Source organism: Cebus imitator, unplaced genomic scaffold, assembly GCF_001604975.1.
Source record: "Cebus imitator isolate Cc_AM_T3 unplaced genomic scaffold, Cebus_imitator-1.0 Scaffold14, whole genome shotgun sequence".
In the NCBI taxonomy this organism is placed as follows: domain Eukaryota; kingdom Metazoa; phylum Chordata; class Mammalia; order Primates; family Cebidae; genus Cebus; species Cebus imitator.
In genome coordinates, this window is record NW_016107329.1 from 6281955 (window position 1) to 6294402 (window position 12448).

General features: G+C 42.5%; 2 protein-coding genes across 3 annotated transcripts in view; one reads left to right on the forward strand and one right to left on the reverse strand.

The window, feature by feature from the left end:
* FAM155A (family with sequence similarity 155 member A) overlaps positions 1-10347 on the reverse strand; it is a 670880-nt gene extending 660533 nt beyond the window's left edge. Inside the window, exon 1 of one of the 2 annotated variants that reach the window (XM_017501640.2) lies at positions 8817-10341. In XM_017501640.2, coding sequence (XP_017357129.1) covers positions 8817-9749 — 933 coding nt within the window. In that variant the 5' untranslated portion in view covers positions 9750-10341. Of the gene's footprint in view, positions 1-8816 lie in introns of both variants that reach the window. The other variant, XM_017501646.2, reaches the window with a different exon arrangement.
* On the forward strand, positions 1688-3446 carry LOC108284764 (UPF0415 protein C7orf25-like). Its single transcript, XM_017501653.2, is given in 2 exon segments — positions 1688-2443; positions 2445-3446. Coding segments are annotated over 2 exon segments (1254 nt in total). The 5' UTR covers positions 1688-1838; the 3' UTR covers positions 3094-3446.
* Positions 10348-12448: the final 2101 nt, after the last annotated feature.

A 12448-nucleotide genomic window follows, 5' to 3' on the forward strand; every position in this document is an offset into this window, starting at 1 on the left:
GGCTGGGCACCGTGGCTCAGACCTATAATCCCAGCACTTTGGAAAGCTGAGGTGGGAAGATCACCTGAGGTGGACAGTGCAAGATCTGGCCAACATTCGGAAACTTCATTTCAATTAAAAATAAAAAATATTAGCCATTTGTGGTGGGGCATACCTGTAACCCTAGCTCCTCAGGGGGCCGAGGCATAAAAATCACTTGAACTGGGAGACGGAGGTTGCAGTGAGCCGAGATCGTGCCAGTGCACTCAATCCTGGGCAACAGAGCGAGGCTCTGTCTCAAAATAAATAAATAATAAGTAAATAAATAATAAATAAATAACCCATCTGTTTGACCGTGGGATAGCTAACTTTATATTCTCACATTCTTCATCTGTAAAATCTGTAATAATAATTACCTCGCAAAGTTGATGGGATGATTAAACAAATTACAATCCTTTCTGACATCTAATACATTCTGAAGCTTGTTACCTGCTATTGCAGCTTGCTCTAAGGCTTAAATTTCTGGGTGATTTAAGTCATTTTCTGTAAAAGCTAATACTTTGTCGTGATCATCTATTTAACATCTTAGTTCAATTTTCCATTCAAATAAAGTCAGTGATAGCTCAATAAGAAAAAGATCAATCTTTTATTATGGAGGTAAAGGTACAGAAAGGAAAAGAAAGAATTCTGAACTTTGAGTTACCATGCCACACAGGCTCTGGAAATGCAGCTAACAAATGGCAGGAGAGGACCCAGCCATGGAAAGAAGGCACACTGACAAGGAGGAAAGGAAAACCGAGAGGTGAAGAGGCTAAGTCATCAACTTCACACGTGGATAGAACCCATTTTCCTTGTTGCGCAAAATGAAGCAGCTGACATACCAAATCACTATGTATTTCCAAAGAAATGATTATTGCATTCCCCATCACACAGGTCCCACTGCTAAGATCATAATGGTATTTAAACAGGTGTTAAACATCTATCTTTTGCAGCATCTTTAACCATCTGAGATAGCTTCTATAAATTTTGTTTATAAATGACTCCACGTAGAAAGAAAACCCCAAGGGGGGAAAATCAACTATCATATTTTAATATATTAAAAACCCACAAATTTAAAAAAACTACCCAAGAATTAAATATTTTCATGTATTTCAGTACAATAGGTACTATAAGTCATTATTTGTTGACAAGAAAGAACTCATGTTAACCATGTCTTGTTTCCAGTATTAAAAAATTAGACTAGGCCAGGTGCGATGTGGCACATGCCTATAATCCCGATACTTTAGGAGGCCAAGGTGGGCGGACCATCCAAGGTCAGGAGTTCAAGACCAGCCTGGCCAACATGGTGAAACACCATCTCTACTAAAAACACAAAAATTAGCTAGGCATGGTGGTAGAAGCCTATAATCTCATCTACATGGGAGGCTGAGGCAGGAGAATCACCTGAACCCAGGAGGCAGAGGTTGCAGTGGGCCAAGGTCATGCCACTGCACTCAAGACTGAGTGATAGAGGGAAACTCCATCTCAAAAACAAACAAAAAAAAAGAATCAGAGTAAATTAGAGCATTACATTATTACATTGAAGAAATTCCACTATGTAGATTACAATTATACTTAATCTCATATTAGACAAAATTTAACTTTATATAGTATCTCATGAATTTAAGTTAAAAATAAAAAAGACGGGCGCTTGCGTGCTCGCGCTCGCGGTTCTGGGCGCTGCGGGACATGCCGTGTCCCCATGGCTTTCAAGCTGAATAAATGAAGGTCTAAAGTGTCAGACATACCTGAAGAAGAGTTCAAAAGTATGGCCGCCATCCTTTCCTTAGCTATCAGAGGAAAGGAATAATGCTGACAGCATGTCTGCACATTCCATGCTCTGTGAACGAATCACCATAGCCAAGGAACTGATCAAGAGAGCAGAATCACTTTCTAGATCAAGAAAAGGTGGCATAGAAGGTGGTGCAAAGCTGTGCAGCAAATTGAAGGCAGAATTAAAATTCTTACAGAAAGTAGAAGCTGGGAAAGTAGCTATTAAAGAATCTCATTTACAGAGCACTAACCTAACACACCTGAGAGCCATTGTGGAATCAGCAGAAAACCTGGAAGAAGTTGTTAGTGTTCTTCACGTCTTTGGTTACACAGATACCTTGGGAGAAAAGCAGACTCTTGTGGTAGATGTAGTTGCAAATGGTGGTCATACTTGGGTGAAAGCCATTGGCCGGAAGGCTGAAGCTCTTCATAACATCTGGCTGGGCAGGGGCCAGTATGGTGACAAAAGCATCATTGAGCAGGCCGAAGACTTCCTCCAGGCCAGTCACCAGCAGCCCGTGCAATATAGCAACCCTCACATCATCTTTGCATTTTACAACAGTGTCTCCAGTCCCATGGCAGAGAAGCTGAAAGAAATGGGCATATCTGTGAGAGGAGACATAGTAGCAGTCAACTCTCTGTTAGATCACCCTGCTCCAACCGAGTGAATCAGATGATGAGGGCCCTGAACTTTTGCAGGTGACCAGAGTAGATCGAGAAAATATACTAGCAAGTGTTGCATTTCCAACAGAAATTAAGGTCGATGTGTGCAGAAGAGTAAATCTGGACATTACTACTTTAATCACATATGTATCTGCCCTCAGCTATGGAGGCTGCCACTTTATTTTCAAAGAAAAAGTGCTCACAGAACAAGCAGAGCAAGAGAGGAAAGAGCAGGTTCTACCTCAGCTGGAGGCCTTTATGAAGGACAAGGAGTTGTTTGCTTGTGAATCTGCTGTCAAGGACTTTCAGTCTATTTTAGATACCTTAGGAGGACCTGGGGAGAGAGAGAGGGCCACTATGTTAATTAAGCGAATTAATGTAGTACCAGACCAGCCTTCTGAGCGTGCCTTGAGACTAGTGGCCAGTTCAAAAATTAATAGCCGCTCATTAACAATTTTTGGGACAGGAGACACCCTAAAAGCCATCACAATGACTGCTAATAGTGGTTTTGTCAGAGCTGCAAACAACCAGGGTGTTAAATTTAGTGTGTTTATCCATCAGCCCAGGGCACTTACTGAGAGTAAAGAGGCTCTAGCCACCCCCTTACTAAAAGGCTACACAACTGACAGTGAACAATAAAGATGCCCTTTAAATGTTGTGGAAGTAAGTTATTTATACCAAAGGCTGGCTCTTCCCATCTACACTGAGGGAAAAAAGGTCTATAGTAAAAGTAAAACATAGAACTCTTAAACCAGTAGAGTTTCTTTGTGTCTCATCTAAAGTATGTAACTCCCCAAAGTAGAAAAAGCACAAGAGACAAGCTTATCTATCAAACTGTCTACATTAGTACAAGTAAGAACAGAAATACGTCTATATAAAGCTTTCAGCTGTATTGTAATACTTTGATTCGGTAGGGCTACAACTCCCCTGCTGGTAACCACGTTTCATGGAATATGGCTACATTGCATCTTGCATTAAATATCTGGAGAAAACTAAAAAAAAAAAATAAAAATAAAAATAAAAAAGATGACTAATATTACAATCTTGGTTAAAATACAGAAAATCCAGTCACCTGACACATCCTTAAACAGTCAAAATCTGGCCTTCCCCACATCACCTCCTTCTCTCCATGATCCCTTCTGGCACATTCCCTAACCCTCAGACCCAGTTAGTTCACTTCTCATGCACTTCCTCAGCCTCATCAACAGAAATTTGTTCCCTGCCTTCAAGCTATATCTTATTGCCATTACCATTTTTTAAAAATATCTGAGCTCTACTTTTATTAGTTGAACAAATGGGATTATTATGTACTACTGAGATACAGGAGCTGAAAGGTCATTGGACATTAATTGTCACTGTGAACCAGAATGGTGGTTCCCAACCTTGGCTGTACATCAGAATCAGCAGGGAAACTCTGACAGAGCCCAGATCCATGACACCAGCAGAACGATAAAATCAGAATCTCTTAGGATTGGGGACGCCCTGGCCTTAGTGCCCTCAAAGCTTTTCAGGATGTTCTACTGTGACCCCCCCCAGACCACTAATCTAGAGTATATGTTCACTGATACAGAAAAAATATCTTTGCAATGTAAATAAATATAAACAACCAAATGTTTCATGCTTAGTCATTGTGAGATCAACACAGAGGATAAACATTTTTTAAATAAATTGAGAAATAAAATCACATCATTCAAATCAAAATAGTCTTTTGGTTAAAACAGTTATTCATATATTTGTTCATGTACATTACATTTGGTAAAAATATATGTTAGTGAATTATGATTTATTTGTGGAGGAGGATGAGAATGAGAGCATTGCTAGATTTCCTTTGTTAATGCTTTAATTCACAGTGTATATGTGGACACTAACTTCACCTAATAAAAGAGATTAAAATACATATATAACAGCAATTATTTAAACTTTGTGATCATAACTATGTAGCCACTAATTTGACCTAGTTATAAGTCCAAAGTAAAAATATATATTCTCTGGTCTGTGAGAAAACAAATATCTAATAATAAGATGTAATTCTGCATATCTATCTATAAAAATAAAACACAGATCATAAATCAATAGTTGTACATGGAGCAAAAAGAAAAAAATATAAACCATAAACTAAAATGATCACGTTATTCTCTTCAACTTCATAAATAGCTTTATTAATGGTAAAGTAATAAATATACATATAAATATTATGTATCAATAAAAAATGTTAAGTAATCATCTGCATGGTCAGACTGATCTTGTAAAGAAGCAATTCAACTATAAAAATTATTTGAAAATAAAGTGGTAGACTATTATAAAGTTATATTTACAGATGTGAACTCCACACTTCTGAATGGTGGCATAATATTACAATAGCACTTAATAAAGAGCAAAATAATATTTTTGGTTCAAAGTTTAAGTGAAAAAAATTGTATGATACTTGATTTCTTCTTCAAAACTATTTCTTATGAAGTTTTAGTGTGCAACACTAAAATACATAAGAATTTAAGAAATGTATTTTTTTCTTTTAAAATTGTACATTATGTAAAGCAAAGTCTATGTTCTCAAACTGGGTAATGTTTGTGGGTGGTCCAGATGAAAGAGGTCTTGGGTATCATGACTGCTAAGTATTATATACACCTAATACTTGAGAGGTATCCATTTTGTGAGTGTTAAATAAAAATAAGCAATATAATCTGCTTTAATATAAGATTGTAAAAATAAAAATGTGAGCATTCATACATTCCTGATAGTACAAAAGTTACGATTTATAGTGACAGAACTAAAGTACAAATGGCACAATGATTTATTTTGCAATCTAATCTCAAACCCACTTACACTGACCAACTGTTTGAGCCTATAGTAACTAAATAAAGCTATCAATAACTACAAAAGTTTGTCTGTAACAGAAAAGTTTATATCCCATAAATTCCTCACTTTCAGGTTTATTTGCAAGAATTCTCAGGAACTAAAGAATGGCATGTATAAGAGATAATATGTATTTGAGTAAAATCAAGCATGTTTATTTAAAAAATTTGTAATTTTGTAACTTAAAATATTTCATTTTTTAATATTGTCAGACAACTTAAAAATCTTGGTAGCTCTGTCAGCTTTTTATTATGTATCAAAAACACCGTTTTAAATAGTACCACAAACTACAGGAAAATTACTGCTGTAATACTTACTACTCAAGTTATGTAATGTACGAAAATGCTATATAATTAATAATATATTCAACATCTTATGTTCTTTATTTATCCATAAATAAATTCCCTGATAAATGCATATATTTACTTTTGAAGAAAATTAACCCAGCCATTTAACAGAATATTTAAAAATATTATTGAGCACAAATTTTTTCTATATGTTGCAATACAGAAGTAAATCTAATCTGTATTTGATCTGCAATTACTATAAATTTAAGACAGTATAATTTTATTAGATCTATTCTAAGGGGTTTCTTTTGAATAACTGGTCAAGAAGTTTCTTAAACAATTTATATCAAAGTGAAATTTAATTTTTTTAAAATATGAAATGTAGCAATTTTAAATGAGGAGAGAACATATAAGTAGAAAGTAATAAATCATCCTAATTCAAAAATGTTAGAAATCAATGCCTTACTCATTTAATTATAAATGAGTATAATAAAGTTAATAGTTTTTCTAAAATATGAATCCCAACAGTTTGTAGTGCTAGCATGATTTTATGTATTCTTTTCTCTATAATATTAATAAATATATTTATAAATCATAAATTAAAATTGTTAATGAAAATATTACCAATTACAGAAATATAATACATTTACTTTTAATGTAGCCTATGACTTTGTAGATGGCTTCAGAAAGGAAAAATTTTGCGTAGAGCTTCTATCTTGAACAAGGCTCCTAATGATAGTCATTTCATACATATAAGTCCATCTGAAATAAGTAAAGGTGTTCAGAAAGAAACTCAGCACATCTTTCGAGGACAAAAGCATTTTAAGCCATGTGGTATAGTTTATACGTAAATGTATTTATGGCTTTTTCAGAATCAAAGATAAATTGTATGTTAAACTAAGAAACTATACTTCTACTAACTTTCTACGTATAATCAATTGATGCGTGAGTCTTAACTAAGAGCACCACACTTTAAATTCGAAACTGTAATGTTTGGCAACAGCTATTATGGAATAAATGTTTCAAGTTTCCAAGCAACTACAACAAAAAAACGCCCCACAAACAATAAATAGCTGCAAGACATAACATGCAATTAATTCTCTCAAGTGTCTGCGTTTACTTTTCAATGTGAAGAATAAGTTTTTAAAGAAATTAAGGTTTTCATAATGTGCTTTTTTGTACCTACAGTTAACTTCTACGTTACATAAAAACATAATTCAGAAGTTGGCAATAACGTTATAAATGAGTTAACTGACACTATACTTTATAGCTATGACTATGTAAATATACAGTTGAGAAATAATTTAGGTCAAGGGGAAAGAAAACTTTTTAATGTATTTATTTAAACATTTAAAGTAAGATGTATTCTGCATGCTTATTTGAAAATGTGCTGCAATCTACTGTCAATACAAACTATCTTTTAAATACTGAGTTATAGAAATGAAAATTATTAGAAATTAGGGTTTATATGCAGGGAAGGAGGCAAATCCAATTATTACCACCATTAAACACAACTATACTGAAACCTCTGCAACCTTTCTATTAGTAGTAGAATTAGCAGACATAGGGTTTCCTTTTCTTTACAATTTCAATGCAACACATCTTGTCAAATTAAATAACCATGCAATTATTGCAATAGTCATTCATTGTTAATTTCTACCATTAAAGTTTTATTCCCAGGCATAAGTTATGTAATATGGTTAAAAAACTAAATAGAAAAGTTTAAGATACACTTGTCTGGTGAAGTATCACTCTAAATTAGTGTTGTAAATTCAGCCTTACTGTTTTCAGAGATCCGTGTTTCTGGTCTTAAAGAATGATAATAAGGCAAGGTCAGTTTGAGTTTAATATAATTGTCAAAAGCGCAATGAATCCACCCAAAGTAAAATATGGCCCTTCAACTATGTTCATTTAAAATAGGCATCCCTTAGTCCAGTTCTCTTGCCAGATAATCACAAAACTATTTGATCTATACCACCCTTGACTTCATTTTCCCAGCAGAAAGCAAGTGAGGCAGAGGGACAGTTGTTTTGTTTGTATGTGGATTGGGAAAGTAGGAGCGAGGAAGAGAGCGAGAGAGCGAGAGACAGAGAGAGAATGTGGTGTATTATTTCTTTTGAAAAGCAGTGCCAGTTTATCGTGTCGTTTAAGAAATTACCCTTGGAACAAAGCAGTAAGGCCTATAGAGATTCCGTCATTACATCTTCCCTACTAAAGGTCACTGCAGTATCTTCATCTTCAACACAGCGCTTGGGTAAATTTCATTTCAGCACCACGGACAGAGACACTTCTATTAAAACCTGCACCTATGGTTGCATTTGCATTGACCAATTCTTAAGAAACTTGCACAGACTTCTCATTTGCCCATCAGCAAGGGTTATATTATTTATTACATTGAACAAGGAGGCCTTAAATATAATACCTACTATGAAATATTTCAGTAAATTTTAAGTATAGCATCAACGTTTTGCCATTTAATACTTCCGAAAAGCATACTGAAAATCCAAACTAATTACATACTATGTCTGATAAATAGCCTATTGCTAATCAATCACTAGAGACTTAAGTACAACTTTTCATTTATAGTGAGTCCCAGTTCAATAATTATACAAACGTCCAAGAGGAAACAGGAAACTTAGTAAATATCCTCAGGTAGGCCCCCATACTTTCTGAACAACCAGAATTACCCTGTAAAAACAGGTAATTTTTTTTTTTTTACTATCTAAACAACTACAACCACTTTCTCTCGCTCAACCAGCTTAATGATGTCACTATCAGAGCGTTCCTGTGTGCAGATCTATATTGCAAACCACACATGCCTGTCTCGAACTCTTCTGACTTTACCTGTGAGCATCAGTGTGCAGTCTCATTGCTGTCTTCCTGACAAGGCTTTTTCAACTTCACTTTTTAAAAAGACGTAACAGAGTTTGAGCCAACTGCATGAATGTAAGTAAAAGTTAAAGTGCCAACTTTATTATCTCAGATAACCACGGACTTCCCTGATCTTGCAAGGACTCCGGAAGAAAGCGCCAGTCAGTCCACCAGCAATCCACCAGGTATTCTCAACTCAAACAGCAAGCCAAGCTCTTCGTAACCACAGAAAACACAATTAAAGTAACAAAACCTGAGCCAAAAAGCAAAATAAAATAAACTGGAAAAGACACCCGAACCGAGCAGAGAAAGGGAAGTATAGGAGAGGGGGAATCCCCCGAGGGCTCCTACCTTACAGTCTTCAGGACAGGATTTCACCGAGTACTCCTCCGACTGTAAGTATTTGTGGAGCACACTTTCAAACTCTTCGTACTTCTCCTGAGCATGGTGGTCATAGTCCTGGTAAGCCTCGACGCATTGCCTGCAAGTGGTCATCTCGCCGCCTTCCTTGAGCACCACATCCAGACTGCAGTTCAAAGTGTTGGGACTGGACAACCCCGAGAACAACTCCCAAAGTGTGTAGGAATTACAAAACGAAAGGTAAAAATCTGACAAGTTCCAGGGCGGGGTGGGATGCTCGCTCCTCACCTCCTGCCCGTCCCCCGCGGCCGCCCCCCGACTCCAGTTCCTGGCGCACACCGCGTCCGCATTCTCCACCGTGAAGCACTGGCCCGAGGACGCGCCCTGGGGGTAACAAGTCTCCAGGCGCCACACGGGCTTGGCAGAGTTTCCTAGAAAAAGAGCCTTGCCCCGGTCGTCTTTGCCTCGGTTGCCCTTGCCGCCGCCGCCGTCTCCCGGGGAGGGGGGCAGGGTGGGGGACGAGGAGGCGGAGAGGAGTCTGTGTGCCTGGGCGGCGGGTGAGGACTCCCCCATGCTCGCCAGGAGCGCGGGCCAGGAGGGCTCCTGCTGCCGCTGCCGCTGCTGCTGCTGCTGCTGCTGCTGCCGCTGCCGCTGCTGCTGCTGCTGATGCTGCTGATGATGCTGCTGCCGCTGCTGCTGCTGCTGCTGGTGCTCCTTGTCCCGGGCCCGGGTCAGCTTGGCCTCGGCGCAGAACCACAAGTGATCAGAGAGCAGGACTGTGAAAAACAAGAGAGATGCCAGAGACAGTCGCCATTTCTGAGCCCTCTCGGAATCGATGAACGGTTTCTCGTTCTCCCGGGGTGCTGCCAACCAGATTTTTAAGCCGTCGTCATACTGCCGACACATCCAAGCACCCCTGGTCATATTTTGGGAACGCACAGCCCTGGCCGACTCCACCGTGAGGGCGCCTGTGCCGGTGTCACCACAATATGCATTGACTTAAAGGGTTTAATTTCCTTATCCCCTCCTCCCGTTTCTTCTCTCTCTCCTCTCTCTCTTTCTCTCTCTCCCCCTCTCCCTCTCTCCTCTCTCTCTCTCTCTCCCTCTCTTTTCTCTCTCTGTCTCTCTCTCTCTCTCTTTTTTTGCCTACATAAATATTACCAGGGTTTGAAGGAAGGTCTGACTTGCTTCCGACCTAATCATCAGCCGACCCCATCCTCTGTAGAGTGGGAAACAATAATGGGGAGGCGGGAGAGAGAGAGAGAGAGAGAGAGAGAGAGAGAGAGAGAGAGAGAGAGAGGAGGCTGGTGCTGCTGGTGGCCGGTGGTGAGGCTGGGTGCAGGGGGCGATGGTGCAGGTGCAGGTGGCTGGGTGGCTGGCGCGGCTCCGGTCACCCAGGCATTGTCAGCGCGCGGGTCCCCATGGCCCCGCGGAGCCCAGCCCGCTCTCCCCTGCCAGGGGCATGCCGCGCCTTCACTGCCCACTGACGGCGCCCGGAGCGCCTCCCCTCCTCCTCCTCCTCCTCTTCTTCTCCTCCTCTTCCTCCTCCTTCCTCTCCTTCTCCTTCTTCTCCTCCGCCTCCCGCTCCTGCTCCGCGCCGGCTCTCCCAGAGTCCGGAGCCTGGGCTGCCTCCGGCGGGGCGCTCCCTCCCCCCCACCCCCCACCTCGCGCTCTAAGTGCTGCCGCCGCCGCCGCTGCCGCAGGGCCGCCCGCGGGCGCCGCCGCCGGGGCTCCGACTGCTGACGCCGCCTCCCGCGGAGCTCCGGGCCGAATCGCCTGGGCTGGGCCTCCCGAGAGCCACAGTCATCTTCAGTCCCCGGGCTAAGTTGCCGCCATCTTCGTCCTGGAGAAACACTTTTTTGGGGGGAGCGCTGGCTTTTGCGTCATCTCCTCCCGCGCCGAGCTCGCTTCATCCTGGCGCAGTGGCGCCGGCCGGCCCCGGAGGAGGGCGAAGGCGCGCGGGGGCGGGCGGACGGGCGGCGGCGGCGGCGGCGGCGGCGGGGCCGCGGTGCTCAGGTCCCCCGCCCGGCTCCCCGGGCTCGGGCGCCTGCTCTCTCCTGTCCTACCCCTGTCCACGATATGCTGTTTTAGTCATTGGAGAGAAAGATAAAAAGTCAGGCTGCGGGCGGCGTGGCCGCGGAGGCTCTCGGAAGCTACCGAGTTGCCGGCGCCCGGGCGGAGATCTCCACTGGGGCGAGGGTCTGGGCAGAGTCCTCTGAACTAAGGACCGAGCCACTTGCGAGGGAAGGTGGACGCGGAGGACGCTCGAATTGGCTGGGGGGGACGAGGTGACATTTGGTCTCTGAATGCGCCTCGGATCCTGGACCCCGAGATCCGCCGCTCCCCGTGCGTGCGGTGATTCCGTCCTGGTGTGTGACCCGAAGGGTGCGTGCGCGCCTGTGCACCTGCATCGACAGTGCAGCTGCCCGGGGAACAGCCACCTATCTGTCCATGTTTTCCTTTCTAAAGTGAACGGTGAGAAGTGGCCACCTAGAGTCGTGGGAAGAAGCGGTGAGCCCTGCGCCACCCGGGGTAGTGACCCTATCCCCGGCCTCCACGTGCACCGTCCGCGTCTCCGAGGGCTCCTCCTCGGACCTGGACCCTCTGGAGCGGCTCCGACCCTCCCCCTGCCCCCGCTGCTTGCGCCCAGCCCCCGCCCGGGTGGGCTTCTCCGAGGACCTCCGCAGCCGCGGGCCAGCTGGGTGCCTGCGAGTCGCCGCTGCAGCCTGAGCCTCTGGTGCCCCTTAGCATTGGCTCTCGGAGTTCTGAGAAGAAAAGGCAACAGACACACTCTGGGAAAATCTGGGGTCACCTCGATTCTGGCTCCTAGGCTGGATGGGCAAGCATCGGTCTCCTTTAATCTGAAGATCCTGCCCACTCCGCCCCTCGCCCCAGCCAGACCCGCGGGAGCAGGAGGCCGCGTGGGTGCCAGACGCTACCCGTGCGCACCGAGCGCAGCGCTGCCTGGGCTCTCGGCGGGGGTCGCGCGGGACAGCGGTTTGCGGGGTCGCCCTCCCTGCGGTGCTTTCCAAGGACCCTCATGCACTGCCCAGGTGCACATTCACCACATGGGACTCACTAGGTGACCTCGTTCTAAGTAAAATGCCTTGAGAAACCAAAGGGATGGGGCATCCGTATTCATTTTCCTTTAACAAGCGCTGTGGGTGTTGGGGATGCGGGAGAAGTACATGTTTTTTTAAAGAGAAAATTGCAAAACCTCTTGGGCAGGATTCGACCTACTAGTCTCTTCCGCTGCTTAATAAGGTACTGTATATATTAAATTTTACCCTTACAAATTTTCAGTTCTTACAAACTATGGGTGATGACCATGAAAAAGCTGCGTCTAGTTTGATGGCTGGTTTACTCAAGTGTCTTGCAGTGTTTTAAAAGACCATTTGTATAAGTAGATCATTCTAGTACTTTCGATTTCAATGTGTTGAATTTCCGAGTAATGTCAGAGTTTTTCTTCATGATACAAAATTATTATTAACCAGATTGTTTATTAATCAGATCTGTACTTTACATGTGGACCCTAGCCACAATATCTCTTCAATAGACTAAATACAAATGCATACTTTCCCACTGACATAATTATTATTATGTGCATTGTAGAAAAGTTATGA